The 27,906-nt window shown below is 45.2% G+C and overlaps 1 protein-coding gene across 1 annotated transcript; it reads right to left on the bottom strand.

The window, feature by feature from the left end:
* Positions 1-479: 479 nt before the first annotated feature.
* LOC148507981 (uncharacterized) lies at positions 480-27,906 on the bottom strand. The gene is made up of 4 exons (XM_088445112.1): positions 27,825-27,906; positions 12,141-12,315; positions 10,265-10,337; positions 480-4,584 (listed from the first exon to the last, which is right to left on the bottom strand). Exons 3-4 carry the CDS (start codon positions 10,296-10,298, stop codon positions 2,843-2,845), a joined length of 1,776 nt encoding a protein of 591 aa, XP_088301238.1. The 5' UTR covers positions 10,299-10,337; positions 12,141-12,315; positions 27,825-27,906; the 3' UTR covers positions 480-2,842.

The following is a 27,906-nucleotide window of genomic DNA, read 5'->3' as shown; positions in this document are numbered from 1 at the left end:
GATCATCTTGGTGAGACCATGCTGCACTGCAGGTGGGGCAGATTTAAAATGTGCAGAGAGATTTAGATTTGGGAGGGAGGCCCCAAACTGACATCTAAATTGTAGAGTAATAATAAAACTGTGCAGTATTTGTGGGCTATATGCAAAAGCAGCCAGTATTTACCCCACATGCAAAAAAAAATTATGTATTTACACCCCTTGCATTGCAATATGGTTTGTCCTGGTTCACTGTTCAGTGCTATTTCTCAATCTATTCCCAAAGCTGGATCAGGCCCCAAGTCCTTTCGGCTTTTAACTCTGTACTCCACCCAAAACTAAATTATTTAAAAAATTTTTGGATCATATGATTTTTTATTAAAGAGTTAAAGAAAAACATACAAAAATAATATTGGATAAATCACAATAAAATAATAGATGTCAGAACCAATATTAAACTTTCTATTGTTTACAAAGAATAACACGCTAAATAAATAAAACATAACTTGGGGGAAGTTAAAGCAATAAAGTTTTCTCAATTAGAAAGAAAACCCCCCAAAAATGTAGAAATTGTGGAACATAAAGGTAAGAGAAAATAAGGGGATCAAAATGCGCAATAGCATATAATTTGTTATAATTAATTAATTAAAGGTCCAGAAGGGTAGAAGGGGCAGGGTCGAAAATGGGAAAGAGAAAGAAAAACAGTGGGGAGGAACCAAAAATAATAGTAGAGTAAAAGAAAATATGTAAGGAGAGAAAACTAGAAAGGGGGGAACAAATAGAGGAGCCCCAGAAACAAAAGGGGGAGAAACATCATAAAAAGGTGGTGCGAGAAGGGAACGAGACGTCAAGAAAGACCGAGGAGAGTCACAACTTGAGACCTATACCATGGTAACCATACTGCAGAAAACCTATCCACTGTGTTATTTTGGAGGCTTGTTATATCAAAACTAAATTTTTAAAATATGGGTGATTAACTATTAAGTGATTGATCGGAGACTGTGTTGGGTGAAACAAATGACTTCGTAATAAATGTTCCAACTGTAGATCAAAAGTTTTTGGAGGGATGTAATTGAGATCATGGATGTCGGCATACCAGTGCCAGAATCCCGACACCAGCATCCTGACGGCAAGTATTGGCTTTAGGGGGAGGGTTAAAATTAGGGGTTAGGGTTAGGCTGCGGGGGGGATGGTTAGGCTGTGGGGGACGGGAGGGTTAGGTTTAGGGGTAGGGTACTTACCGGCAGATGTTGATATCCTAACCCTGTCGGGACCCCGGCATCCCGTACCCAACCCAATTTTGCAATATGGACATTCTTTACAGAAATTAAGTACTCTCTCTAACCTTCCCTGTCAAATTTAGAAGCAGAAGCCACACTGGTGAAAAGGTGGTACTGCCAACCAATATGATTTTGCCATTTTTCTTGTGCAGTTTAGAAAATGAAAGCAAACATCTGATTGGTTGCTATTGTACTAATACATATATATATATATATATATATATATATATATATATATTTTATAAAGCCTACTACCGTGTATTCAATATTGTTGAGGCCTTTACTGGTGTATTGTGCGGTGATTATAACTGAACCCAAGTTTCCTAAAATTAAATACTGGTTGGTCATTAGCTACAACCTTCTTTGAATAATTGCACCTATGATTAGTACACAGTGTGCAACAAACCTAATTTTCACTGTTTACTAAAAGTAGTAAATTGAAACATATGGAAGGGTCTTTGCCAACGTTATTGTGAACAGTGCGTAGAGTCAATCCACGTAAAGTGTAATTGTAAAAGGACGTGAAGTGTAATTGTAAAAGGAATATACAAACATAATCACACTTTTCATATGGACATTGGTGTTGTTCTTTATGTAAATGCACATTGACCATTACAAAGAAAGAATGCAAAATACAATATGTACAGTACAGCATTTTTACATCTAGCTCATTATATTGGTCATCTGTCCGATAAAAACGGAATTGGTCTGAACGCATAATTAAAGTCACAAAATAAATGATGGGTCTCTCAACAAATGATTTTACTATGTGTTGTTGATATATGTATACATATAAAGAAAAGTCTTATTAAAACCCTTTTGGAAGCCAGGCAAGATACTGGTTTCGGATCCCATGCTCCCCGTAGTGTTTATCGAAAAACTCACATAAAAATTAGTTAGTGTAATTTGGAACCTCAATTCCCCCGAGCCCTAGCCAGCAGCTTAGTCTGCATAGTGAATGATCTGGCTTTGTATCAGATAGGCTGGAAAATTAGAGTGTAAGGGGTATATTTATTAAAGTGCAGGTTTATAGAATTGGAGATGTTGCCCATAGCAACCAATCAGATTCTAGCTATTAGCTTCTAGAAGGTGCTAGATAAATGGTAAGTAGAATGTGACTGGTTGCTATGGGCAACACCTTCACTTCTATAAACCAAAACTTTACTAAAAAAAATACCCCTAAGTGTATCGAACTATATGAAGTTATAAACAGTGAATTAAAATGCTCAAGATGAGTGAGGACACGACAGAAAGATCTGGCTTTCCACTAGAATTTATGAGCTTTATTGGTGGTACGTGTGTGCAAAGTAAAACGAGAATCCAAAAACACGTTCATCTCTCTCTAAAGGGTCTATGTACTAAGCCTTGAATTCTGTTGTCATTTTACATGTCCGCATCTACAAGTGAGTTTTCCTACACCAATTTAATAGAAACCCCCACATTGCTTTTCTGTGCCTCTAATTTTCAGATGTGTCCTCATACACCTAGCCTCTATACGGCATACAGTGCAAGCTGCCCTCTCCAAGAAGAACCTGTTTGGAAGAATGGTATAATGCATACTATAGTTTATCACAAAAAAATGGTTTCTACCGGTGGGTCTGGGTGTGTTTATACAAGGTGCTCTTCTGCCTAAAATATCTGTCACATACAGTGCAGGGAAATGGTTTCTCTCCCGTGTGAATTCTTTGATGCTTAACTAGATAGGATTTACTCAGGAAACCTTTACCGCATTCCGGACACAGGAACGGCTTTTCTCCAGTGTGAATCCTCTGATGTAGAACCAGGTTGGTTGGAGTTTTAAAACTGGCCTGGCAGACTGCACAAGAGTATGGTTTGACTCCGGTGTGAATTCTCTGGTGCTGAACCAGGGTGGTCTTGCTGGTAAAAGTCTTGTCACATTCCGAGCACGAAAATGGTTTCTCCCCCGTGTGGACCCTCTGATGCCTAACGAGGCCCGAGTTATTGGTGAAGAACTTTCCACATTCGGAACAAGGCAACTTCTTCCCCGTGTGAACCGTCTGATGCCTAACCAGGTCCGAGTTAGTGGTGAAACATTTCTCACATTCGGCGCACGAATAGGGCTTCTCTCCGGTGTGACATTTCTGGTGTCTAAGAAGCCGTGACTTCATGAAAAAAGATTTGCCACATTCGGGACAACAAAATGGCTTATCTTCTGTGTGATACTTGAGGTGGGTGTTAAGATTTGACAAACTGGAGAAACATCTGCCACAGGCGGTGCACAAATGTGGCTTCTTTCCCTCATGGTTCTTTCGGTGCCTCTCGAGCTTCGATTTCACGACAAAACATTTTCCACATTCCTCACAGGTGAACGGCTTCTCTCCCGTGTGGTATTTCTGATGTGTGTTAAAATTTGATTTGCTAGTGAAACACCTCCCACACTCAGAGCAAGAAAACGGTTTCTCTCCGGTGTGGATCCTAAGATGTGTCATAAGGTTGACTCTAGTAGTGAAGGACTTCCCACACTCAGTGCAAGGAAAATGTCTGCCTCCTTCATGAATTTTTCGATGGTCATGCAGATTGGACTTTGTGGTAAAACATTTGCTGCACTCGAGACAAGGAAATGGCTTTTCTCCAGTGTGACTTCGTTCGTGTAAAGCCAACTGGGATTTATAAGAGAAAAGTTTTCCACACTTACGGCAATTTAGATTTCTTTCGGTGTCTAGCATCTGATGTTCAGTAAGATCCAAGTTACTGTTGAGGCTTTTCAGACTCTCAGTGCAGTTATAAATGCCGCCTGTGGGGTCTGTTGCCGTTTGCGTGAGAGGATCCCCTGTACAAAACTCATCGGTGTTAGTAGAGGAGTAGATTTTATGTGAATGATCTAGGAGTGTATAATGTTCAGTGTCTGAGAGACTTCCTTTTCCGCTTAAGTTTGAGTCATCCTTCATTTTAACAGAGATATATTCTAACTGTAAACAATCTGTGGGTGTGCAGTTGTCAGTGTCTACGAGATTTTCATCTTCAGAAGATTTCGATTCCTCCTTAATATGAGTAGATGTATGCTGTGTATGATCTGTGGGTGTATACATGTCAGTGTGTGTGAGGGTTCCTCCATCACATGAGACTGATTCCTCCTTCATATGAGTAGATGTATACTGTGTAGGATATGTGGATGTATACATGTCAGTGTCTGTTAGGTCTCCTCCATCACATGAGACTGGTTCCTCCTTAATATGAGTAGGTGTATACGGTGTATGATCTGTGGGTTTATATATGTCGGAATCTGTGAGTTTTCCTCCATCAGATGAGACAGATTCCTCCTTAATACGAACAAATGGATCTTCTGCTGTAGCATCTTTAGGTAAGTCTGTTGGAAAGAAATACAATATGGTTAAATTATTAATATATCATTTTATACTCAATAGCACAAGTCATTTTCTGCATTACTGAACCAAGCAAAAGTGAAACCAGTCCAAAAAACACGCCAGTATTCACAAGTCACAAACTCAGCTAGCCCCAGTAATCACAAGAATATGTCCAGGTATGTGGGATTATTATACAAGTGATAGAACAAACCGAGATCAGGGTAACTGGAGATCAAGAGGAAACACACCCGTCATGGAGGATGCTAAACATACACGGTTACATAAGATGGAGAGATTACTTATGGATGAGCCAAAGGATCATAGACGTCCAAATTTTGTAAAAATGGCTAAATGAGGTCTGAGGTTGCAATTAGCCCAAAAAAGTAAAGTCTAAGTAATTATTCATCTCTCTTTTAGGTGTCTCACAGACACCCCTGCTGATCGACTTTCTTTATAAGTTGGGCAGGTTGACCATCGCTTTGATCCAAGAGTGCACCTCTTGTCCAAAACAGTTTATTGGGTATCCAGGATGTGTTGGCTACTGATGATAGAAGAATTATAGCTGAAAAGATCACCAATTGAAAAAAAAATGATGTCACAATTTGAGGAGGAACCTCTGGATTCAGGTTCTCTTTAGAAAGCCTCATTAAATATTTAGTACAAACACTCTGTGCTGGCTGCTTTACTTGTCATGTATTGTCCTAGAGCCTTGGTGGCTAACCTTGACACTCCAGATGTTGTGGAACTACATAGCCCAGCATGCACTGCTACCATTTTGCTATTAGGGCATGCTAAAACTGTGGCAAGGCATGCTGGTATATGTAGTTTCACAATATCTGGAGTGTTAAGGTTAGCCACCACTGTCCTAGAGCAAATCAGGTCTTTAACCAAACAGATAACAAGAATGAGAAGCTTTCAGAAATAGGTGGGACCAGGGCCGGCTCCAGGGGTAGCCGCGCCCTGTGCCGGAGTCCTCTAAAGTGCCCACTAGTCCGAAAATGGGGGCGTGGCCTAATTACAACAGGCTACGCCCCCTAAGTGATGTTATTTGGGGGTGTGCCCGCATGGCATGCCTTCCGTGTATGTATCTTCAGGCTGGGGGCGAGCCCAGCACTCAGTCACTAGCTGGGCTTCCCCCAGTCCTCTCCCAGCACTGAATGGATGATGCACGCAGCGGCGGTGGGGGTGCCCAACCTCCTGACTAGACCACCCGCGGGACACTTCGGCCCATGGGTGGAACAGCGGGACAGTGCTGTCCAGCTGAAATCGGGATGTTGGGAGGGGTGCGCCCTCTATGGGGTGGCGCCCCTGTTCGACCACAGTGGTCAAACATGCCTCGAGCCGGCCCTGGGTGGGACTGCAGTGAACAGTGAAGATTTATTTATTTTTTTCAAAACTTAGAAAATTATCAACCTGTGGTCATGATGCTGGGAGAAGTAAATCCACTGTAGGCAATACACACATAAAAATACTTATACAGTGTTTTACTCCCATGATACCCAAAGTACTATACATCTTTTAGTTGTGTAACAATGAAAATGGGAGTATGATTCCAAACATACAGAACCTGCAGACCTCAGCCTTACTAAAGTCAGCAATAACCTCAATGCTGCCAAATCCAAGAGCCACTACTCTCTGCTCATTTTTCTTGACCTCTTTTGACACTGTGGACCACCCTCTCCTCCTGAAAATCCTTAATTTCCTCGTTCTACTGGACACTGCCTTCTCCTGGCTGTCCTACTACTTATCTGACTGTTCTTTCTCGATCTCCCCTCATAACTCTACTTCTCCCCCACTTCCTCTAACAGTACGAATCCTCCTAAGGTTCTGTTCTTGGACCTCTTTTATTCTCCCATTATACATTCTCTTTAGGTGAGCTTATCTGCTCTTTTGGCCTCCAATATCATCTCTATGGTGATGACACTCAGCTGTTACTCTCATCCACTGACCTTTCCCCCACTCTCCTCACTTGTATATACAACGGTCTCTCTGCCACTTCCTCTTGGATGTCCCAACACTTTCTTAAACATGTCTAAGATTGAGATGATAATCTTCCCACCCTCCCAAATTACCTCATCTTCCACAAATTCACTGATCGCACCACCATCTCCTCTAGCCTGCGGTTCGCTGTCTTGGTTTTATTCTTGACTCCTCTGTCTCCTTGAAACCACACATTCAGTACCTTTCACAGGCCTGCCATTTTCATATCAGAAATACCTCCAGAAGCAGACCCTCTCTCACCCTTGGAGCAACTAAGACTCTCATCCACTCTCTGATCATCCCCCAAATGGACTACTGTAACCTCCTCTTATCTGGCCTCCCTGACTTCCACCTCTCTCCGCTCCAATCTATCCTCAATGCTGCTGCACGGCTCGTCTTCCTCTCCAAACGTACCACGTCTGCCTCCCCTCTTCTGCAAGCGCTACACTAGCTCTTCTTCCCCTTCAGAACCCAATTCAAGCTCCTCATGCTCACTTGCAAAGCCCTTACCCAATCCTCTCCTATTTACATCTCTGACTTTATTTCCCTTCACATTTCCACCTGCCCACTGCACTTCACAAATTAATGCTGCCTCTCCAACCAAGTGATTACTTCCTCCCACTCCCGCCTCCAAGACTTTGCCTGTGCTGCTCCTTTCCTCTGGAACTCTCTCCCTATCAGACTCTCATCCTCTCTATAAAACTTCAAATGGGCTTTCAAGACCCACTTATTTTACAAAGCCTTCCAGCTCTCATGCAAACCCACTGCTCCGTGCTCCTTGCTCACTGTCTCTCACCTTTGCATCACCCGTGTCTGAGTGCCCCTCCCCATTAGACTGGGCCCTCTTCCCTCGTGTGCTTTGCCTTCCCTCACTTATACCATCATCTCCTCCACACTGCCTGCAACGGCAACTGTCCCTTGGGTGTTCTGACTGCTGATGCAGCAATGTTTATAAACCATGTCCATGTCCTGCAGTGTTCTGTACTGTAAGTGACTTTGTTCTTGTGTTGTCCATGCGGTTTATCTCTATAATTCATAAGGCGCTGCGGACACCTTGTGGCACCATATAAAGGATAATAATAATAAGCAGATAAAAATCAACTGATGGTCTTGTAGGAAGGAAGAGAGGAAAATTAAAAGATTTAAGAGCATGAAGCTTTGCGATAATGGGGATGTAGTTATGAGACCACCGGAACCCCGAGGACGCCAGCCTGAATGAATGTAAGTCCGGGGCGCCCTTAGCGTTAGCCGCAGGAGAGGGGGAGGGGGGTTTAGGATTAGGGAGTCTAGTGGGGTTAGGTTTGCGGGGCAGATTAGCTCTAGGCACCTCTAGAGGGGAGGGTTAGCGTTAGGCACCCCCAGGGAGAGATTAGGGCTGGGGTTAGGGAGCAGTAAGGGGGGGTTAGGGTTAGGCACTAGGGGGGGTTGGCATAGTTTGGCAGGACTGGACACATCCTGCGATGCCCATATCTCAGCATATGGGCATAAATAAGTGATTTTTACGCAAGTATCCAACCTCAGCCCCATCGCCTGGATTCAGTTGAAAAACTGCAGGCAAATTGATAAAGATCGGGAAAGAGGAAGTGAAACTGCTCAAAGATACATTTCTCCAAGCTGATGTTGCATAAACGTTGAAGGACAATATTAACAAGTTGTCGATGGGTAGGAAGATCGGGAGAAGAGACCAAGCAGTCTTCCACATAAATAATGACAAACTGGTAGAGAAAGTCTTGAAACGAGGATCTTTCCCAGGTGTTAACAGAATGTTTTCAGTGATCGCCTTCCCGATTGTGAATGAGATTATGGGTAACCCTAAGAGCCATAGCAACCAATCAGATTCTATCTACCATTTTCATGGATGCAAAAGAGAAATAATAGACAGACTCTGAGTAGTTGCTATGGGGCAACACCTCCACTTTTCATTTTAAGGAGCTTTAGTAAATCTACCCCTTAGTTAGAATAACTGTCTCTTGACACGGCTCAAATTCTGTAATAATTGACAGCAGACAACTATTCTTTAATGATGTGGGTACACAATAAACTTTGAACGATCTCAAGGAACAGTCTCCTTTCCGAAAGAAGAAATATCTTTTTGCCGCAATAAAGAGAAGTATAGAGGAGCTCTCTTTCCTGAATATACCCTTTGTTTTCACATAATAAAAGGAAAATCCTTATCTTGTGGTGGAGCAGCTCTTGGGACTAGTTTGATAGCCCCATCAGAACATTAGAAGAACTGTGAGATTAAATTTTCAGCAATATATTTAAAAAACAAACAAACAAAAGCTGTATTAGGAATTACAAATATGAAGTAGGCAGCAGTAACCTGTACATTGCAATTGGTCTTCAAAGTAAATGTACAAAGAAATAAAATCATTAAGACGAAGATAAATGTCCCAGCCAGTTAAATCATCCACATAACGTTCAGCGAGCTAAATACTAAACGTGGCCGCCAATGCCGCATTGTTAGTCTACTTCAGAGGTAAAATTCTAAATCTAAATAAATAAAGATATATCTTCAGACAGTCCCGGTACGCTGTTGGAGAAGTAGTAATCTGGAAAATGAAAAAGCAGTCACCACTAAAGACTTCAGCGTTACCGGCCAAAGGATCTCTTTTTCCAAGCCCAAGATACAGCTTTTCCAGAGAGTAAATCGATTACTGAGGGGTCTAATTACTAAGCAGTGTTAGGAGACAGAGTGATAAGGTGCCAGCCAATCAGCTCCCATCTGTCATTTTTCAAACACAGCCTGTGACATGGCAGTTGGGAGCTGATTGGCTGGCACCTTATCACAGACTTATCACTTTTCACTCTGTCTCCTAACACTGCTTAGTAAATAGACCCCATAGACTTTTAGACTACGCCTGTACATTATAAACAAAATTAATAGGTATTACTACAACTTGGATGACGTAACAAGTGACAAAACAGTAGTCACTCACTACTGGAAGTCGCGCAGGCACTGTGCTGTCACCGCCATACTCAGTAGTTACCAGGTACAGCAGGTACAGTGGTCACCACTAGACCACCAGGGAACAATACCTCAACATGGTCATGCTGTACGTCCAACCACACCAACATTCTGAATGTCGACCAATATGGAACGACTTTGCCATTGGCAATTTTTTTCCGAATAGACCAGATTTGTCAGATCAAATTATAGTATGGGCTGGGGTCTACGCGGCAACCCAGTATTATCACAGAAAACCACAAGTTAGCAAAACTAGACAGCAACTGACTAAGAGGGTAGCTACAAAAGCATCGTCAGGAACAAGCCCCTCCCCCATGTGTGAATAAGCCAATGTGCACAGTGCATTACTGCAAAGCAAGTCTGTCAGGTAGTCAGTCACTGCCTGCCTGATCCTAATAGAGAGAAAGCATAGTGGATTTAGCATACAAACGCCAGTTATTTCATTTTAATTATTCAAGTCAGTAATATACAGCTTGTGATAAAGATTAACAAATGGGTGTCACTTGAGTTGCTGATGTTGTCTCCAGGAATACGTCAAAGCCCATAGATCACCGTAGTGTGCTTAAACCAGCTAAAATGCGAGTGCGTTATATAACACTATCTATTTGTCCATATATGGTTACATGTGTGTGTGTTACATACATATATCATGCGTATTGTATTCAATTTGTTTTGCATTATTGTGGAATTTAAACATGTTGTGATGACATGACAGTAAGTAATACTCCTCTTACCCATTGATGTGACGGCCCGGTGATTCTCCATCATCACGTCCTTGCATAGACCGTTCTGTCCTTCTAGACACTCCTGCATGGAGAGAAAGACAGTGACATCCTCACACCTTATAGGAACCTGACACACACAATGATACAGTCATCATCCAGACACATCCCCTGGTGTTACTGTATAATGTCCCATTCCCAGCGGTCACCTCTCCAGTCATCACCCAGACACATCCCCTGGTGTTACTGTATAATGTCCCATTCCCAGCAGTCACCTCTCCAGTCATCACCCAGACACATCCCCTGATGTTACTGTATAATGTCCCATTCCCAGCAGTCACCTCTCCAGTCATCATCCAGACACATCCCCTGGAGTTACTGTATAATGTCCCATTCCCAGCAGTCACCTCTCCAGTCATCACCCAGACACATCCCCTGGTGTTACTGTATAATGTCCTATTCCCAGCAGTCATCACCCAGACACAGCCCCTGGTGTTACTGTATAATGTCCCATTCCCAGCAGTCACCTCTTCAGTCATCACCCAGACACATCCCCTGGTGTTACTGTATAATATCCCATTCCCAGCAGTCACCTCTCCAGTCATCACCCAGACACATCCCCTGGTGTTACTGTATAATGTCCCATTCCCAGCAGTCACCTCTCCAGTCATCACCCAGACACATCCCCTGGTGTTACTGTATAATGTCCCATTCCCAGCAGTCTTCTCTCCAGTCATCACCCAGACACATCCCCTGGTGTTACTGTATAATGTCCTATTCCCAGCAGTCATCACCCAGACACAGCCCCTGGTGTTACTGTATAATGTCCCATTCCCAGCAGTCACCTCTTCAGTCATCACCCAGACACATCCCCTGGTGTTACTGTATAATATCCCATTCCCAGCAGTCACCTCTTCAGTCATCACCCAGACACATCCCCTGGTGTTACTGTATAATATCCCATTCCCAGCAGTCACCTCTCCAGTCATCACCCAGACACATCCCCTGGTGTTACTGTATAATGTCCCATTCCCAGCAGTCACCCCTCCAGTCATCACCCAGACACATCCCCTGGTGTTACTGTATAATGTCCCATTCCCAGCAGTCACCTCTCCAGTCATCACCCAGACACATCCCCTGGTGTTACTGTATAATGTCCCATTCCCAGCAGTCACCTCTCCAGTCATCACCCAGACACATCCCCTGGAGTTACTGTATAATGTCCCATTCCCAGCAGTCACCTCTCCAGTCATCACCCAGACACATCCCCTGGTGTTACTGTATAATGTCCCATTCCCAGCAGTCACCTCTCCAGTCATCACCCAGACACATCCCCTGGTGTTACTGTATAATGTCCCATTCCCAGCAGTCACCTCTCCAGTCATCACCCAGACACATCCCCCGGTGTTACTGTATAATGTCCCATTCCCAGCAGTCACCTCTTCAGTCATCACCCAGACACATCCCCTATTGTTACTGTATAATGTCCCATTCCCAGCAGTCACCTCTCCAGTCATCACCCAGACACATCCCCTGGTGTTACTGTATAATGTCCCATTCCCAGCAGTCACCACCCAGACAAATCCCCTGGTGTTACTGTATAATGTCCCATTCCCAGCAGTCACCTCTCCAGTCATCACCCAGACACAGCCCCTGGTGTTACTGTATAATGTCCCATTCCCAGCAGTCACCTCTCCAGTCATCACCCAGACACATCCCCTGGTGTTACTGTATAATGTCCCATTCCCAACAGTCACCTCTCCAGTCATCACCCAGACACAGCCCCTGGTGTTACTGTATAATGTCCCATTCCCAGCAGTCACCTCTCCAGTCATCACCCAGACACAGCCCCCGGTGTTACTGTATAATGTCCCATCCCAGCAGTCACCTCTCCAGTCAACAGCTGAATGATCTTGTTGGTGATTCCAGGATCTTCTGGTCATTGTGTCTCTCATGTATCAATGAATGAGGTGGAGGCACCGTGATGGGGCTCTGGGTCCTGCTCAGTCCTCCTGACACACAAGGGTCAAACACTAAACAAATGGTTTCACCACTGCATCATCCTAAAGGACAGATAAAAATGTCGATATGTAATTCAAAAGCAATAGAAAAAAAACCTAAGGGCCGGATTCAATTAGGAGCGAAAAGTCTCGTTTTGGTGAAAAGCGTTTGCATGTGTGAACTTTTCACTTATAAGTGCGTATCACGCTATCCAATTCCCGAAGTGTTCGAATGTACGAAAACTTCATAGACAGAAACCGGCGAAAAGTTTTCACCATCTCAGAGCAGGTGAAAAAATGTGCAAAATCTCTATTTTTGGCTAAAATTGTGGGGATTTGGTTCAGAACCCCTTGCACACTTCCCCTATTGATTAAATTAGGCAAAAATAATATTTTAAATAGCTTAATTTGGCCAATAATGACATGTCAATTTTTAGGTGAATTTTTTTTTGTAATTTGTGAAAAATGGATTTAAAGTAGTGGGTCTGATATTTTGGGGGGCTGTATGGATGGGACAGGTGTTTTTAGGATTGCAGGAGGCTGTAGCAGGTGTATTTTTTTAAAAATGTAAAAGTCCACTTTATACACACAAAAATATACTGGCACCCATTTTAATGTACCCCCAATTTAACTGCAGCAATTATTTTCTAAAAAAAATAATAGAAATCTATATATATATATATATATATATATATATATATATATATATATATTTCTATCATTTTTCTACACTTATGCAAATATGCATATAACAGATATTTCACACATTTTATGAACCCAAAATACTTTTATTAGTGCTGGTAATATTTAACTTCTACATTGATTTGCTATGTCAGTTAGGCTATTTATGACGTACAGACTGATTTCTCCAAAATGTGCCGTACTTTTCGCTAGTATCGCCATGCGCAATTATCGCACATATGTGTTTTTGCATCTTTTGTAATTGGATAGGGCGAAAAACGGGAGCACGCATTGCAAAAATGTTGCACCGAAACTGGTGAATTTTGCGAAAACTTCTCTGGCGTTAAGTTTTCGTTTTATCGCGGCTAATTGAATCCGGCCCTAAATCTCAATAGGTCGTCATAATAAAAACATTTACATAAAAACCACTTTATAGGATCAAGCCATTTTACTTATCGGGTTCTTTAATGTTCGAACTGTGCCCTAGAAGGAGGCAAACATTAAAATAACCGTTGCTATGTGGAACTGTTGCCGTCTAACGTTATTTATAAAAAGACCTTTTTAGTGGTAATTCTAGCACCCTGCACCTGTCACAACCCGTGCAGTTCCTCTTTCCTGCCTGAGGTGTCGCTCTCTGCTCTGGTGCTTCTAGCATAGTAAATGCAACAAACTGTTAAGATACAGACCAGTGTGTGCTAGAAGCTCCAAAGCAGAGAGCAACACCCCAGGCGGGAAAGAGGAACTGCACAGGTTGCGACAGGTGCAGTGTGCTAGAATGAATACAGCATATTGTATATGTGATACCTTAAGTAGCATATTCTTATTAGGGATGTGCGCTAGACCATTTTTGCTGGATTTGTCTCTGATTCGTCGTCCGGCTTTGGATTTGCCAAACCTGCTGTGACTGGCTTTGGATTTGGATTTTTTTTACAAAAATTGGGGAAAAAAAAGCTAAAATCACATAATTTGGGCCTTTTTTTTTTTTGTTCCTACAGTATTATTAACCTCAATAACATTAATTTCCAGTCAATTTAGACCTCCTCGCAGCTCACAATATTGTTTTCACCATTATTGGACAAAGGCTGCACTGAGCTGGCTGGTTACTAAGTGACAGAGCAGCGGCACAGACACCGCAGTTTAAAGCACATCTATGAAACATTGCCACACAGCAGTGGCAGAAATGAAAGGTAGTGCAAGATGGAATTGTCCTTGTGCCCTCCCACCCACCCAGTGGAGTACAGCCAGCAGAGTCACAGTACACAGTGGGCTGAGGCCCAAGGAGTCACAGTGCATATATACACAGTGGGCTACGACCTGCAGAGTCACAGTACTTGTTACTTGTTTAAACAGTGGGCTAAGGCCCAAGGAGTCACAGTGATTTTATACACAGACGGATAAGGCCCAAGGAGTCATGGTGCTTGTATACACAGAGGGATAAGGCCCAAGGAGTCACGTTCTTGTATACACAGAGGGATAAGGCCCAAGGAGTCACGGTGCTTTTATACACAGAGGGCAATTGCCCAAGGAGTCACGGTGCTTGTATACACAGAGGGATAAGGCCCAAGGAGTCATAGTGCTTTTATACACAGAGGGCTATTGCTCAAGGAGTCACGGTGCTTGTATACACAGAGGGATAAGGCCCAAGGAGTCACAGTGCTTTTATACACATAGGGCTATTACCCAAGGAGTCACGGTGCTTGTATATGAACAGGGATAAGGCCCAAGGAGTCACAGTGCTTTTATACACAGAGGGATAAGGCCCAAGGAGTCACTGTGCTTTTATACACAGAGGGCTATTGCCCAAGGAGTCATGGTGCTTGTATACACATAGGGATAAGGCCCAAGGAGTCACATGCTTGTATACACAGAGGGGTAAGGCCCAAGGAGTCACGGTGCTTTTATACACAGAGGGATAAGGGCCAAGGAGTCACTGTGCTTGTATACACAGAACGCTATTGCCTAAGGAGTCACATGCTTGTATACACAGAGGGATAAGTCCCAAGGAGTAATGGTGCTTTTATACACAGAGGGATAAGGCCCAAGGAGTCATGGTGCTTTTATACACAGAGGGCTATTGCCCAAGGAGTCACGGTGCTTGTATACACAGAGGGATAAGGCCCAAGGAGTCATAGTGCTTTTATACACAGAGGGCTATTGCTCAAGGAGTCACGGTGCTTGTATACACAGAGGGATAAGGCCCAAGGAGTCACAGTGCTTTTATACACAGAGGGCTATTGCCCAAGGAGTCATGGTGTTTGTATATGAACAGGGATAAGGCCCAAGGAGTCACAGTGCTTTTATACACAGAGGGATAAGGCCCAAGGAGTCACTGTGCTTGTATACACAGAACGCTATTGCCCAAGGAGTCACATGCTTGTATACACAGAGGGATAAGTCCCAAGGAGTCATGGTGCTTTTATACACAGAGGGCTATTGCCCAAGGAGTCACGGTGCTTGTATACACAGAGGGTAAGGCCCAAGGAGTCATGGTGTTTTTATACACAGAGGGCAATTGCCCAAGGAGTCACGGTGCTAGTATACACAGATGGATACGGCCCAAGGAATCACAATGCTTTTATACACAGAGGGATAAGGCCCAAGGAGTCACTGTGCTTTTATACACAGAGGGCTATTGCCCAAGGAGTCAAGGTGCTTGTATACACAGTGGGCTACAGCCCTAGGTGTCACAGTGCTTATATACACAGTGGGCTAAGGCCCAAGGAGTTATGGTGCTAGTATACACAGAGGGATATGGCCCTAGGAGTCACGGTGCTTGTATACACAGCGTGCTAAGGCACAATTATTCATGGTGCTTACACACACAGAGGGCTACTGCCCTAGGAGTTACGGTGCTTGTGTACACAGAGGGCTACTGCCCTAGAAGTCACGGTGCTTGTATACAGAGGGCTACGGCCCTAGGAGTCACAGCACTTGTATACAGAGTGGGGTACAGCACCAAAAAATAAGTTTTGTTTTTTTTCCCCTTTTTAAACTTTTAACTTTCTTGAATTTTTTTTTACTTTTTTAAACTTTTTTTTTTTAACACACAGTCTCGACACTTTAATCAGCAGAGTATAGTGCAGCATACATTAGCGTGCAGTGTGCCCCCTATACAGTCACTTTGCCAGCACAGCCATTTGGGAGTCTCTGGACACAGCCACTTAATCAGCAGAGTATAGCGCAGCATCAGCGTGCAGTGTGCCCCCTATAGAGTCACTTTGCCAGCACAGCCACTTTTCCCACTCCCTGTGCACAGCCAGTGAATAGAATATCAGCAGAGCAGTGCGCAGCGTGGTAGTGAAATGGCGCCGAGTCCCGGTCTTGGTGCCTTATGTAGAGGCGAACTCTGGCTTCTTGCAAGAATCCGACACACTCGCCTCTCGCGAGGATCAGGAGGATGACGTTTGGCCTTGCAGTGGGATCAGAGTCAGCGGGAACACCGGATCCCCGATGTTCGGAGCGGTTCGGATTCCACAGAATCCGAACTGCTCATCCCTAATTCTTGTCGTTTATCAGCATAAAAACTAGATTTAGCATTAGTCATTTTAAATATCTCCATTGGACTTAGGCGACTTTGAACCTCCCGATACACTTTGGGGGCAATTCAAGGGTTAGCACTGGCGACTGTCAGTGCTGCGCGCCTGACCTAGAAATTCAATTGTTGCTCCATTCAGGTGCGCACAGCTGTCAGCACCGGAATTCTGCTTGCCCCCTCCTGAGGCGGGAAGCAGAAATGTGCGAAAAGTCTGTAGTTTGGGCACCCTAACCAGGACTTTACATGGGTTTAGTAATTGGGAGCGACGAGCGCAATAATTAATAATCACCCAAAAACAACCAATTTGCAACGTTGGGCATCCATTAGCGTGCATTCAAAAACAAGTGAATCTCCCCCATCAAGAGTACCACCAGGCAGTTTCTGCACTGGTTCTTCACTGGGATAAGTGTGATAAAAAGCTATTGATTTAAAAAATTAAATTGATGGGTGAAACGTGTTGGTTCATGCCCACTATCATTCCTGGCATTTGGAACTATACATACTAGCGTTCCCGCTAGGCTGTTTTAGCGCTGCCCTGCTAAAACAGCCGTCTCCACCCGCGGGTGGGGAAATGTGCGGTGACCCGGTCACCGCCGGCGAATAGATGCCGGGTGCATGCGCCCGGCATCTATTCTTCCTTTCAGCAGCGCTTGGGCTGCCCGGCGTGTCCGTAAGTGTCGGGCACGCCCCCAAGTGAGACGAAAAGGGGACGCATCTTATAGACATGCCCCCTTTTCAATGGCCACACCCCCTTTTCGGGGGGGGGGCGGAAGTGCCCTCTCTAGCTCCGGTGCCCTGCCTGCCGCTGGAGCTAGAGTGAACACTATACATACTATTGCACTTTCTTATAAAGACTTGATAAGAGTAATGTTATGCATGCTCTCTCTTTTATTGGAGGACTCCTTGAGTCACTGACATCATTTTGTAAATAAAAATGTTGTAATGGATTTAAGTTTATAGTGTCTTGTTACTAACAAGAAAAGTACCACTTACCATCACATAATATTAACCCCCACACCCACCTCTGCAAGCATCGGGACTAAGGGAACCAGCAGGAAGCTCGCAGCAGCACTCGGTAACTCAGTGGCGTAACTAGGGTATTTGGAGCCCAGGGCAAGTTAAAAAACGGAGCCCACCTCTAAGTAGGTGCGCGCTCCAAAAAAGTGGGCTTGGTCACAAGCCACAAGGGGCGTGGCTACTGGAAAATGTCAGTGTGTCAACATGACCAACACTGTTTCTCATCACTCTATGAACATTCCTTTCCATTCCATATGTACCTTAATGCCCCAAGTAGTAGTGCCCCTCTTTCAATGCCCACTGTAGTAGTGCCCCTTAAGCAATGTCCCCAGTAGCAGTGACCCTGCAGTGCCCCCTTATACATTGCCCCCAGTAATGCACCCGTATACAGTGCCCCTTATACAGTGACCCCAGTAGTGCACCTTATACAGTGCCCCAGTAGTACCACTTATACAGTGCCCCCAGTAACGCCCCTTATACAGTGCCACTAGTAGTGGTCCCCCCTATGCAGTGCCCCCACTAGATGATCCCCTATGCAGTGCTCCCAGTAGTGCCCTTTATACAGTGCCCCCAGTAGTGGTCCCCCCCTATGCAGTGCTCCCAGTGGTGGTCCCCCTTATGCAGTGCCCCCAGAAGAGCCCCTTATACAGTGCCCCCAGTAGTGGTCCCCCCTATGCAGTGTCCCTTATATAGTGCCCCCAGTAGTCCTCCCTATGAAGGCCCTTATATAGTGCCCCCAGTAGTAGTCCCCCAAATGCAGTTTCCCCAGTAGTGCCCCCAGTAGTAGTCCCCCCTATGCAGTGCTCCCAGAAGTGGTCCCCCATATGCAGCACCCCTTACATTGTGCCCCCAGTAGTAGTCCCCACTATGCAGTGCCCCCAGTAGCAGTCCCCCTCCCCCAGCAGACACACACAAAAAACCCCACTTACCTGAATCCCTGCTCCTGCACCGGCTGGTCCTCCATCCTCCCGGGCCGGCCCGCTCCGCACTATGGGATAGATTCATGATGTCTCTCCCATCACCCACTGCGGAAGCCGGAAGATGGAACTCATGAATGAGCTTCAGCCCGGCTCCGGCAGTGGGCACAGCGCAGCAGCCAATGAGAGTCTGTCTGACTCTCATTGGCTGCCAAAACAAACACACTGCCGCTGGGTAGTACGAGTGTATTAGCCGGCGGCGGTGTTTGTTACTGCAGTCCGCACTACACTGGCCAGTGTCCTGGACCTTGGCCAGCAGCACAGTGCCGCCGGTCCGATCGACCCCCCCCCCCTAGATACGCCACTGGGGTAAGTACAAATCTTCTTACCCTATCCTGTATAATAGTCAGGGGCGCTTCTAGAAAAGAGGAGGCCTGTGTGCAGTCTCCGACACGGGCCCCCTCCTCTCCGCCCGGCGGCCGGCAGCGCACTGAGCTGTGCGCGGCCAGTGCCGGAGTTATAGACTCTGGGCACTAGAGTGTGCCCAGAGTCTATAATGTATGCACAGGTCACCGGGAAAATGGCCACGGTGGCCATTTTCCCTGTATTGCGCATTCGCAAACGACGGGAAAATAGCCGCCACAGCCATTTTCCAGTCGTTTTACAGCGCCGGACCCCTGCGCTGATGTGGGACTCCGGAGAGGTAAGTAATATTATGGGTGCAGGGTGTGCGGTGTGGGGCCCCCTGGACACAGGGGCCCGTATTCCCCGCACACACTGCACCCATTATAGATACGCCCCTGACAATAGTGTTTACCTAGTTCCTGATACTGTGCTGTGTATTTGAGGTGGAGAGGGTCGCTGAACATTCATCAATTATATAAGAACACCCATCCTAAAGTTATAACATGATTTAAAGTTTTGAACTATATGGAAAGACAATCTTAGGCTGGGTAACGTAACGTATGGGAGTAACTGATGATCAGCAATTTGCTCCTAAATGCCAGAAAACAGATGAAAATGGTCGTCAGACAAGTTTGTTAAATGTTTGATCTAAACAATTTGTTCAAACACCAGTTTTTGTCCATTTTCCGGCGTTTGGGAGCAAATTGCTGATTGTCATTTGCTTTCATCCCGTACCAGATTTTCATTCCAACCAATCAACTAGTTGGATGGTTGGACAGAAAATCTTTACGTGTGTATGCACCTAAAGGATATCGTTAACTGGGAATCTAATTATTAAGAACACCCTTCCTACAGATTAAAAATTGGGACTATACAACAATATATAGAGGAGTAATCCACAGATGCCAGTTAACTCCTTATTATCCAATTTTTTATTAATAAGCGAGTCTCAGCAGGACAAACGCTAAAGAAGAACTAACATTAGTGCCCCAGAGTGCACCACAATTTTTTCCTTCTATTTGTATTGAACCAGAGGTCGGGATAGCTCTATATGTGGAGCAGCTAGGGACACTGGCCCTGATTCAGAACCGGACGCTCTGACCAGAGCGCTCGCTCTGAATCAGGGCCCTCCTCCATTAAAATGGAGCGTCCTCCTGGACGCTCGTATAGCTGTGGGTCACCACCCACAGCATATACGAGCGTCTAAAAAGATGGTCGCGATGGTCTTGACCATCGCGACCATCGGACTTGCGAGTGAAACCCTGCGGTAGGGTTTCTCAGCCACAAGCCCTGGAGTGATTTTGGCTCTATCAGAGCCAAAATCACTCCCACTGACATCACTAGTGATGTCAGTGGGGCCGGCTTCAGACGGTAGGCGTTCCCATGGGAACGCCTCTGTCTGGCAGGCACGCCCACCAAAGGGGGCGTGCTGTCAGTCACCATCGACAGCACGCCCCCTTTGGTGCGAGACTTCGAGCGACGGATTCCCCGTCGCTCGCCGGGTCTCGCGCATGTGCACGACGGAGCTCCCTCCGTCGTGCGCATGCGCAGTGGGGAACATCGACCCACTTGCGAGTGTACTGCCGCTTGCGAGTGGGTCTGAATGACCCCCACTATGTAGAAGACCAAGAGTGCTGTACCCCAACCACATCATTGTAAAATTTTTTATATTTTAATCAATGTTCCTTCTCTGTTGCAATATGTTATGATTAGGTTTAGCTAAACCTAAAGCCCCGTACACACTGGGCGATATATTTGAACGATATGAATGATAACTATATCTTTGAACGATATATTGTTCAAATCGACCAGTGTGTATGCACTTACCGGCGAACGATGCCGGCACCCCTGCCTGGCCCACCGCATCCGACATCGCTCCGTACGCACATCGTCCAGTGTGTACGGGGCTTAGTTTAAGTGAAACTGAATAATTAACTTCTAACAGTAATTGACTTATGATGAGGTAAATTAGGAATATGTTGAGGCATTTAGTTTTATCTAGATTGCTAGCCAAAGGTCATAGGACCTTATTCAGATCCGCTCACAAGCGGGTCGATGTTTAGGCCATGCGCACGCGCAGCGGCCACACTGCGCATGCGCAAGCCCTGGAGCGAGAGAGAAATTCTCTCGCTCTGGGGCTCGCTACCAACGGGGCAGCTGTCGATGTTGATTGACAGTTCGCCCCGTTTAGTAGGCAGGGAGGGGGGGGGGGGATTTCACAAACGGAGGTGTTCCTTAAGGAACGCATGACGTTTTGTGGGCGGCCGCATTGACATCAGCAGTGATGTCAGTGGGGAGCCTCCTGCTCGATCAGAGCAGGAAGCTCCCTGGGGCTTGCGGTTGCCGAGACCCAACCTTAGGGTCTCGTCGCAAGCCCCGATGGTCGCCATGGTCTTGACCATGGCGACCATCAACCTGGTCGGTCGCTAAAGCTGTGGGTGGTAACAGCTTAGCTAGCGACCAGGAGGCCGCACTTCGAAACACAAGCGGCCGCCCACATTCAGAGCGACCTCTCGCATTTTGCGAGCTCCTCTGAATGAGGGCCTTATTGTAATTTGATTGATGGATAAATATTACAGTACTATAATTGTACATATCACTGAATTGGAATTAGATTCCAAACCACAAAGAATTCCCTATAGGTTACACATGGACAACAGGTGTTAAAATATGTTAAAAGAGATATGCTGTAAAATAATACACTCACTTACTGACATAGATAATTAACAATACATACAACGAAATATCAAAGAACAAAAAGAAGTGACCCAAAAGGCGAGAAAATAAAATATCAAATAAAGTGAAAATAACAAAAACTGTGATTTAAAATCAAGTGACTCAGTTGACAGAATAATATTCTCTATTGACTGTAATAGTCACTCATTGTGCCTGTAGTAATGACAGCTAATACTAATGCTTGCATAGATTAGAACACAGGTTCCCAAATGCGGTCCTCAAGACTCCCCAACAGTTCAGGTTTTAGAGCAGGGATGGGGATCCTCAGGCCCGGGAGCCGTATAAGGCCCGCGGAGTCATTTGGGTTGGCCCTCGGAGCTTATTTCTGCTAGCCTCATCTGGCTAGCAGGGAGCCTAGAATGGCACCCTGCAGCCAGAATCTATGCAGCAGTGCCGTCAGGAGCATCCTTCTGACACTTCAGACAGTCACACCACTGCCCTTACAGCTCCCTGGAGCATCCTCAGGATGCTCCGGGCATTGCAGTAATCACCGGCAATTGTTGCCCCGCCCCTATGTGACATCACACGGAGGAGAGTGGCCTACACCAGGCCCGCAAATAGTGTTATATATCAAATGGCCCTCGGCAGAAGAAAGGTTTCCCACCCCTCTTTTAGAGAAATATTATTATAGTGAAATTTTATAAACGTTCTTAGCTCGAGGTTAACCTGGAGCTGAGCCATAAAAGTCTGAGAGAGTGGACTGAATATTGGAGTATCCTATAATAAATAGGGCTACTTCCCAAAAGCGGTCCTCAAAGCTCCCCAACAGTTCAGGTTTTAAGATGCGTACACATGCCACGACTTTACGACGATCAGATAACGAAAATGATCGTTATCTGATCATTGTGTATGTGATGGATGATCGTTATCGAACATCCAACACATGCATTAACCTATAACGACCCGCAATTAACGATCGCGGCTCCTTATAGAAAACCGTCTAACATGGTCGATATCGACCATGTATGACGGTTTTTCCGGTCGATGGTCATTAACGACCATTCATGCCCGCGCATCGACCATCGTTTGGTCGTTGCAGGGGGCATTAAAGTGAATGATTTGAACGATAACGATAAGATCGTAATCGTTATCATTTAAATCATTCACTTTATCTGAACGTGTGCACGCACCCTAAGGTGCATACACACACAACGATTTAGTTAATGAACGATTTTAGTAAACGATTTTCTACCTTGAAAAAATGAACTAAAATCGTTTACTAAAGTTGTTCATTTACTATGTTTATTTAAATGTAATTAACGATTTTTATGAACTACAAACGATTTTTGCATATTAACTTAATGAAAATCGTTGAGTTGACAAGTCTGACTGAACTACAAACTACAAACGTGAACGCGCATGAACAATGATCGTTCATCGTTTGACTCAGAAAGTGAACGATTTTTTCAAACGATTATCGTTAAACGATATTGTTTAACGATAATCGTTCAAAAAATCATTGTGTGTGTATGCACCTTTAGAGATATCCATGGTTGAGCACAGGTGGTTAAATCAAATTGGCTGAGGTACTAATTAAGTCACCTGTGCTCAGCCATGGATATCTCTGAAGGCCCCCATACATCAGCAATTGATTGCAGCAATCGTGCGATTTGCAATCGATAGTGTATAAAAATCTTTCCCTTTTTCAATCGATTGTGGAAATTCTCCAATCTGCAATTGATTGAAAAATTTGCTGCAATCAATTGCTGATGTATGGGGGCCTTAAAACCTGGACTGTTAGGGAATCTTGAGGACCGCGTTTGGGAACCTCTGGCCTACATTATTGCTCATTGGAGATGTAACGAATGAAAAGATAAAACATCAATTCACGGCAGTACTGGATACAATGTTGCAGAAGAGTGATACACTGTAATCAAGGAGGTTCGTGCAGAATGTAAAGTGATAAGAAGCAAATCTATGAACATGTCAGTTATGGTGCATACAGTACTAACGGTCAGATTTTCTTTCAGATTTCAACGATATTGATTTTAAAATCATTCATATCTGAAAGAAAATCTGACATGTGAGCCTGCAACAATGAACGATGCGCGTTCCCGCTTGTCAGATAGCGATATCTGACATCTGATGTGTTTGCAGTCAGATTTGGACAATTTCTTTCATTTTAATACTAAAATCGTTCAAATAGTTTGTAAAATCGTTTAAATGATTGGAAAAACTGTTCAATCGTTCATCTGACAGTGTGTATGTACCATTAAACACTGTAATGGATAAATAGGCATCCGAAGGTTCTCTATCATATATCATTAGTATTATTCAAAGTTCTATGCCACCACAAAACTGTGCGTTTAATGAGAATAGTGATTAGTTGTTTTCTGCAGCTAAAATAAAGCAGCATTCTAATGGTGTGTAAAGCAAGGAAGTCTGAAAGTATTCATTAATAGTGCAAACATCAGTAATACTACTTTTCCACCTAAATCCAAGGTCTGACCTGAGATTTGGAACACCTTTCCAAAACGGGTCAGACTCCTTTCCCAGTACGTCACCGATCCGGGTTATTCCCGGATCGGCGCCGTTCACACTGCACAAGGGTGCAGTGGAACACTTCTCCCGGCGCTTGGAGATGACATAATCTCCAAGCGCAGATAAACCAGAAAGTCCCCATGCTGTAAACGGGACCCAGGTTACCTGTTTACACTGCAGGGTTTCACGGGTCGTTCCCATGTTAAACCCTGCAAGTTACCTGGCTTGGATTATCCAACCCTGGCCCCTTTTACACCTAGATACAACCTGGGTTAACCCTGCAATAACCCGAGTTTTAGCTCTGGTGTAAAAGGAGTATAATCTAATTGGCTCAATCGCATTTAGTGCAACAAAGACACTGCTTTAGGCAGATAAATGTCTGCCATAAAATGCAGCAATGGCTATAATAAATTATATAGGGGCCTAATAATCGCAGAACTGGCACACTTATTAAATATCTATATCATGGGTTATATTTTCATTTTTTTAATGAAAATATCCCCGCTATTTACAAAAGCTGAACTCGCAGGGACAGCGGTTGCGGTAAACACTGTCCATGCCAGCTATAACTCCGACATTTAGTTGAAGTTTTACGTTTGTGAAAAACTTTGAAGGGAAACTGACACGTAGAACTTTCCAGCGCTTGGCCCCAGCGAACTGTGTCAGTATCCGCCGCCAGACATAGGGCACAGATTGTAGTACCCATGGATAATAATGGGGACAGCAATCCGCACTAATTAAGTCACCTGTGCTTAAGCATGGATATCCTTAAAACCTGGATTGTTAGAGTGCCTTGAGGACCAAGTTTGGGAACAACCAGCATACACCCTATTATAATGAGAGTTCTAAACCAGGCTTCCTAATTAGTATATGCAAAGAGTTGTGAATAGGCTCCCTGCTCTGAGCCGTTGTGTTACCTATCATAAATAGAATAACCATTCAGCAGAGTTGTTAAGGTTACATTATAATTTTAGAGGTACGTAACACCTGAATACAGGTGAGGGTGACCCACCGACCTGAGCGCTAACACCCCCTAAAGCCAAGTTTACTAAGTAGCTGTAGGGGATAGCGACCAGATCACCCTAAGAAGAAAGGACAGATATATATATATATATACATATATATATATTTTACACACACACTGCACTTTTCTGACTGGGGACTGACTGGAGAATTATTATATAGATATAAGACATTGTACATATTCTATAAATCATACTTGTTAAGAGGCTTAGGCGCGTATTCAATTTGAGCAGAGCCACGTTAACTTAACGTGGCCCGGACTTAACGCCGATATGCCTGTTTTGTAGGCGTTAAAGTATCGTGCACGCTTTACGTATTCAATTTGAAAGTCGGCGTAACCGGCACCCGGCGATACTGTAACAAGCAGAAAGTACTGTCATTTTTGGGGAAATCAGCCTGTCACCCCCCAAATGATACTGACATGGGGGTTCACTATGGTACCCCCCGATTTGGCTTGCTGAAGGTATTTGGTGTTTTAAATGGGCTCAATAGCTGCTAAATAGCGTTTTTCTATACCTGATGCAGAATAATATTTAGGAGTATTTTTTCCAGAAAATAACTTATCCCAGCAAATTTGGGGTACTTGAAAATGGGGATCAGTATATTTAAAGTTGAAAAAGTGAAGTTGAAAAATCCACCTGCTGCAAACACCTGCGATCAAAAACACACTTGGGGCATACTAGGGACCCCCCCAGAGTCAAGTTTGCTAGTTTTTAACTTTGTACCCCAACATTTTTTTTTTCACCCCCTTTTTCAAAGTCAGTTTTTGGGGTGTCCTTAAGTTTTTATTTTTATGACACAGATTACCTTTGGGGGGCTGTCTGAAGGCTGCAGTGGGGTTTCCCGAAATCTTGCACCCCAAAACCACAATTCTGCACTTTTTTCCGCCTGCCATTCATAGGCGATACTTTACCGCCTATTACATTGCATTGACTTTCCGCCTAGGCGGACAGTCTTTCAAATTGAATACGGAGGAAAACCAAAACAGGCGATAATGATGTCATCGGCGGTAACTTAACGCAGATCCGGACTTAACGCTTCAAATTGAATACGGGCCTTAGTGCAATTAACTTTTCCTTATTTCAAGCATACCTGGGTACTTGTAAGAAGATGAGTTCCTTATCACCTAATTCAGTGGTTTTCAAACTCGGTACCCTGGACCCCACACAGGTCACATTTTCCAGGTCACCCAGCAGGTGCACAGGGGTAGTCATTACTCACTGACACATTTTAAAAGATCCACAGCTGAAGCTAATTATTTAACTTGCAATTCTGTGAGGAGACCTGGAAAACATGCACTGTTTGAGGTACTTAGAACAGAGGCCCTGATTCAGAGCCGGACGCTCTGACAGAGCGCTCGCTCTAAGGGCCTGATTCAGACCCACTCGCGAGCGGCTGTCCACTCGCAAGTGGGTCGATGGTGTGCACTGCGCATGCGCATGACGGAGGGAGCTCCGTCGTGCGCATGCGCGAGACTCGACGAACGAAGGACTTTCCTTCGCTCGTTGTGTCTGATCAAAGGGGGCGTGCTGTCGATGTTGATTGACAGCACGCCCCCTCTGGTGGGCGTGCCGGGGGCGTGCCTCCCAGACGGGGGCATTCCCAAGGGAACGCCTACCGTCAGAAGCCGGCCCCACTGACATCACTAGTGATGTCAGTGGGAGTGATTTTGGCTCTGATAGAGCCAAAATCACTCCGGGCCTTGCGGTTGAGAAACTCAACCGCAGGCTTCGGCTCGCAGTGGCGATGGTCGCGATGGTCAAGACCATCGCGACCATCATCCTGCACGCTCGTATATGCTGTGGGTGGTGACCCACAGCTATACGAGCGTCCAGGAGGACGCTCCATAATTATGGAGGTGGGCCCTGATTCAGAGCGAGCGCTCTGGTCAGAGCGTCCGGCTCTGAATCAGGGCCGTCCCTGTTTTTTTAGAGCGGCTTCCTGGCCGCTCGCATAGCTGTGGATGACCACCCACAGCTATAGCGAGCGGCCAGGAAGATGGTCGCGATGGTCAAGACCATTGTGACCATCGGGGCTTGCGACGAGACCCTTGTGGTAGGGTCTCGTTGCCGCAAGCCCCAGAGTGCTAGAGCCGAAAGCTCTCCCACTGACATTACTTGTGTTGTCAGTGGGGCCGGCCCCAGACGGTAGGCGTTCCCATGGGAACACCTCCGTCTGGGCAGCCACGCCCCTGGCCCGCCCACCAAAGGGGGCGTGCTGTCACTCAACATCGACAGCACGCCCCCTTTGGTACGAGACCCGAAGCGATGGTTTGCCCGTCGCTATCCGGGTCTCGCACATGCGCACTGGGCCACCATCGACCGGCTTGCGAGCGCGTAGCGCTCGCGAACAGGTCTGAATCAGGCCCAGAGTGTGAGGAGCTATATACCTGTTTACCCCTGACTTCCAGTATTGTGTGTCCCACAGTGTGGGGGAGCTACATACAGGAAGTCAGGGGTACACAGGTATATAGCTCCTCACACTGGGACTCACAATACAGGAAGTCAGGGGTTCAATGGTATATAGCTCCCCACATTGTGTAACACACAATACAGGAAGTCAGGGGTACACATGTATATAGCTTCTCACACTGTAGAACACACAATACAGGTATATAGCTCCTCACACTGGGACACATAATACAGGTACACAGGAGTATATAGCCTACACACACACAATATAGGGAGACGGGGCGCCATGGGGCAGAGACCATGTGACCCTCCCTGCTGGTCATGTGACTTCAGGCTGTCACTGGGGTAAATGAATACGCCACTGACCTGTAGCCGCTACGGCTACTGCCTCGGGAACGGAAGGGAAGTCATCTGCTGCTGCAGCGGTCCATCCACTACTGGATTTGCG

The sequence above is a fragment of the Taudactylus pleione genome, unplaced genomic scaffold (assembly GCF_031769625.1).
Source record: "Taudactylus pleione unplaced genomic scaffold, aTauple2 ptg000377l, whole genome shotgun sequence".
Taxonomy (NCBI): Eukaryota; Metazoa; Chordata; class Amphibia; order Anura; family Myobatrachidae; genus Taudactylus; species Taudactylus pleione.
The sequence above is the reverse complement of the archived record's forward strand: the minus strand, read 5'-3'. Positions and strand labels throughout refer to the sequence as shown.

What these genes read in the sequence shown, in the direction of transcription:
- LOC148507981 (XM_088445112.1), bottom strand. Translation starts at nt 10,298, where the DNA reads ATGATGGAGAATCACCGGGCCGTCACATCAATGG. An exon ending in CCGGGCCGTCACATCAATGG is followed by an intron (nt 4,585 to 10,264) that starts GTAAGAGGAGTA and finishes TCTTTCCAACAG; the next exon opens with ACTTACCTAAAGATGCTACA.